This window comes from Centroberyx gerrardi, chromosome 19 (assembly GCF_048128805.1).
Source record: "Centroberyx gerrardi isolate f3 chromosome 19, fCenGer3.hap1.cur.20231027, whole genome shotgun sequence".
NCBI classification, from domain to species: domain Eukaryota; kingdom Metazoa; phylum Chordata; class Actinopteri; order Beryciformes; family Berycidae; genus Centroberyx; species Centroberyx gerrardi.
In genome coordinates this window covers 27,370,637-27,372,706 of record NC_136015.1, presented here as the reverse complement: position 1 = coordinate 27,372,706, position 2,070 = coordinate 27,370,637, and the positions used below count along the sequence as shown (strand labels likewise).

Here is a 2,070-nt window from a genome sequence, read left to right as displayed (position 1 = left end):
ACTGTCATGATGATATGATGCTATGTAAAAGCCCTTTGAGACATGCTTGTGATAAAGGGCTATATAAATAAATAAACTAAACTAGACTTAACTAAAGGTAACAAGCTTAGGTTAACTTGGTGACAGTTTTCTTTAATGTGTGTATGTGTGTATTTCAGTCTTCCCTCCAGACGTCCAGCAGCTGCTGGTCAGTGAAGAAGAGGTTCCCCCTGAGCAGCAGGACTGGAGCTCCAGTCTGGACCAGGAGGACCCAGAGCCCCCACACATTAAAGAGGAACAGGAGGAACTCTGGACCAGTCAGGAGGGAGAGCAGCTTCAAGGGCCGGAGGAGGCCGATATCACCGAGTTCCTGTTCACTCCTGTCCCTGTGAAGAGTGAAGATGATGAAGAGAAACCTCAGTCCTCACAGCTTCATCAAAGCCAAACTGAGGAGAACAGAGAGGCAGAGCCTCTAGCCAGCAGCTCAACTGAACAGATGGAAACAGAAGCTGATGGAGAGGACTGTGGAGTATCAGAACCAGCCAGGAACTTAGATCCAGCTAGTCATTTACACCCAACTAGTGATGGCAAGACTTCACACTCTTCTGAACCTGAGACTGAAGACAGTGATGATGAATGGAAGGAGACCAGAGAACCTCAGTCAGGTTTAGACTCAGTGGAAAACAATGAAGTCCTTGTAAGTCATAAAGCATCTTCTATTGGGGAGGAACATTTTAGTTGTTCAGCCAGTGGTAAAATATTTATTAAGAAGAGTAATATGCAGAAACACATGAGAGTCCACACAGGAGAAAAACCATACAGTTGCAGTGTTTGTGGTAAAGGTTTTGGTCAGAAAGGGGTCTTAAAGAGACACATGAGAGTCCACACAGGAGAGAAACCATACAGTTGCAGCTTTTGTGGTAAAAGTTTTGGTTATAAAGAAGACTTGAAGAGACACGTGAGAATCCATACAGGGGAGAAACCATTTAGTTGTTTAGTTTGTGGTAAAATATTCAGGCAGAATGCAGGACTAAGTTCACACATGAGAATTCATACAGGGGAAAAACCTTTCAGCTGTTCAATTTGTAAAAAACGTTTTTCCCGCAAATTTGCAATGTTTGAGCACATAAGAGTCCATACTGGTGAGAAACCCTTTCGTTGCTCAGTCTGTGGGAAATGTTTTATTACTAAAGGAGATTTGACGAAACACATGAGAATCCACACAGGAGAGAAACCGTACAGTTGCAGTGTTTGTGGGAGAAGTTTTCGCCAGTGTTCAGATGTCAAAAGCCATAAGTGTTGTGGTGAGAGCAGCAGCAGGTGAAGCTACTGGTTGAGCTGAACTGTTCAGCAGTAACAGAACAATAAACTAGAGACACATCATGATAGTCCATCATTCAGGAGGAAACCCAAACCCTTCTAGTCAGTGTTGCGCTTCGGGATGCAGCCAGATCTGAATACTGCTCATACACATCTTGTGTTAATGTTGGCTAATGTGAGAGAGAGAATTACTGTTGCTGCTCTTTGGCTCAAATTCAGGTTCAACATTCCCATGTGAGTTTTATTTCACTGTTACAGGCTCCTTAATATCAGGCTGGGCAGTAATACAATATTATCATTTATTGTTTTTCAGTAGAACGATATTGTGATTCACATCGATTGAGTTATTGTGATACACAATTCTGTTCTAAATTAATGATGTCACGCAAATAATTAAAGCTTCTGAAAATGAAATCTGAAACAAATTTGTAAATATTTTTTGCAAACTGCAGATTTTTATTGTACCTTGCATTTCAATGAGATGAACATCAGTTTGATTATTGATAACCTGTGTTAGCAGGTAAGCCAAGTCTGTCAGAAATAGAAAGTCCAGGTTTTTGGATGTAATTAGATCATTAAGAACAAAAGACTTGTTTGATCTAGCATTGAACAATGCAAAATTAACCAAAGCGTAAGGCTGGGCTGAGTGCACAGTTACACGAAATATGGATCACGTTATTAGAGTTGATGGCAGTAGGGCAATAGTGATAGTAGCAATAGTAGCACATGTAACCCAGGTCATATAATGGGCCAGAATAGCTGTGTAGAGTG

The 2,070-nt window shown here is 41.2% G+C and overlaps 1 protein-coding gene across 1 annotated transcript; it reads left to right on the top strand.

The window, feature by feature from the left end:
- The first annotated feature begins 256 nt into the window (after nt 1-256).
- On the top strand, nt 257-1,665 carry LOC139930558 (uncharacterized). The gene has a single exon (XM_078290506.1). It carries the CDS (start codon nt 476-478, stop codon nt 1,301-1,303), a length of 828 nt encoding a protein of 275 aa, XP_078146632.1. The 5' UTR covers nt 257-475; the 3' UTR covers nt 1,304-1,665.
- The last annotated feature ends 405 nt before the right edge of the window (nt 1,666-2,070 follow it).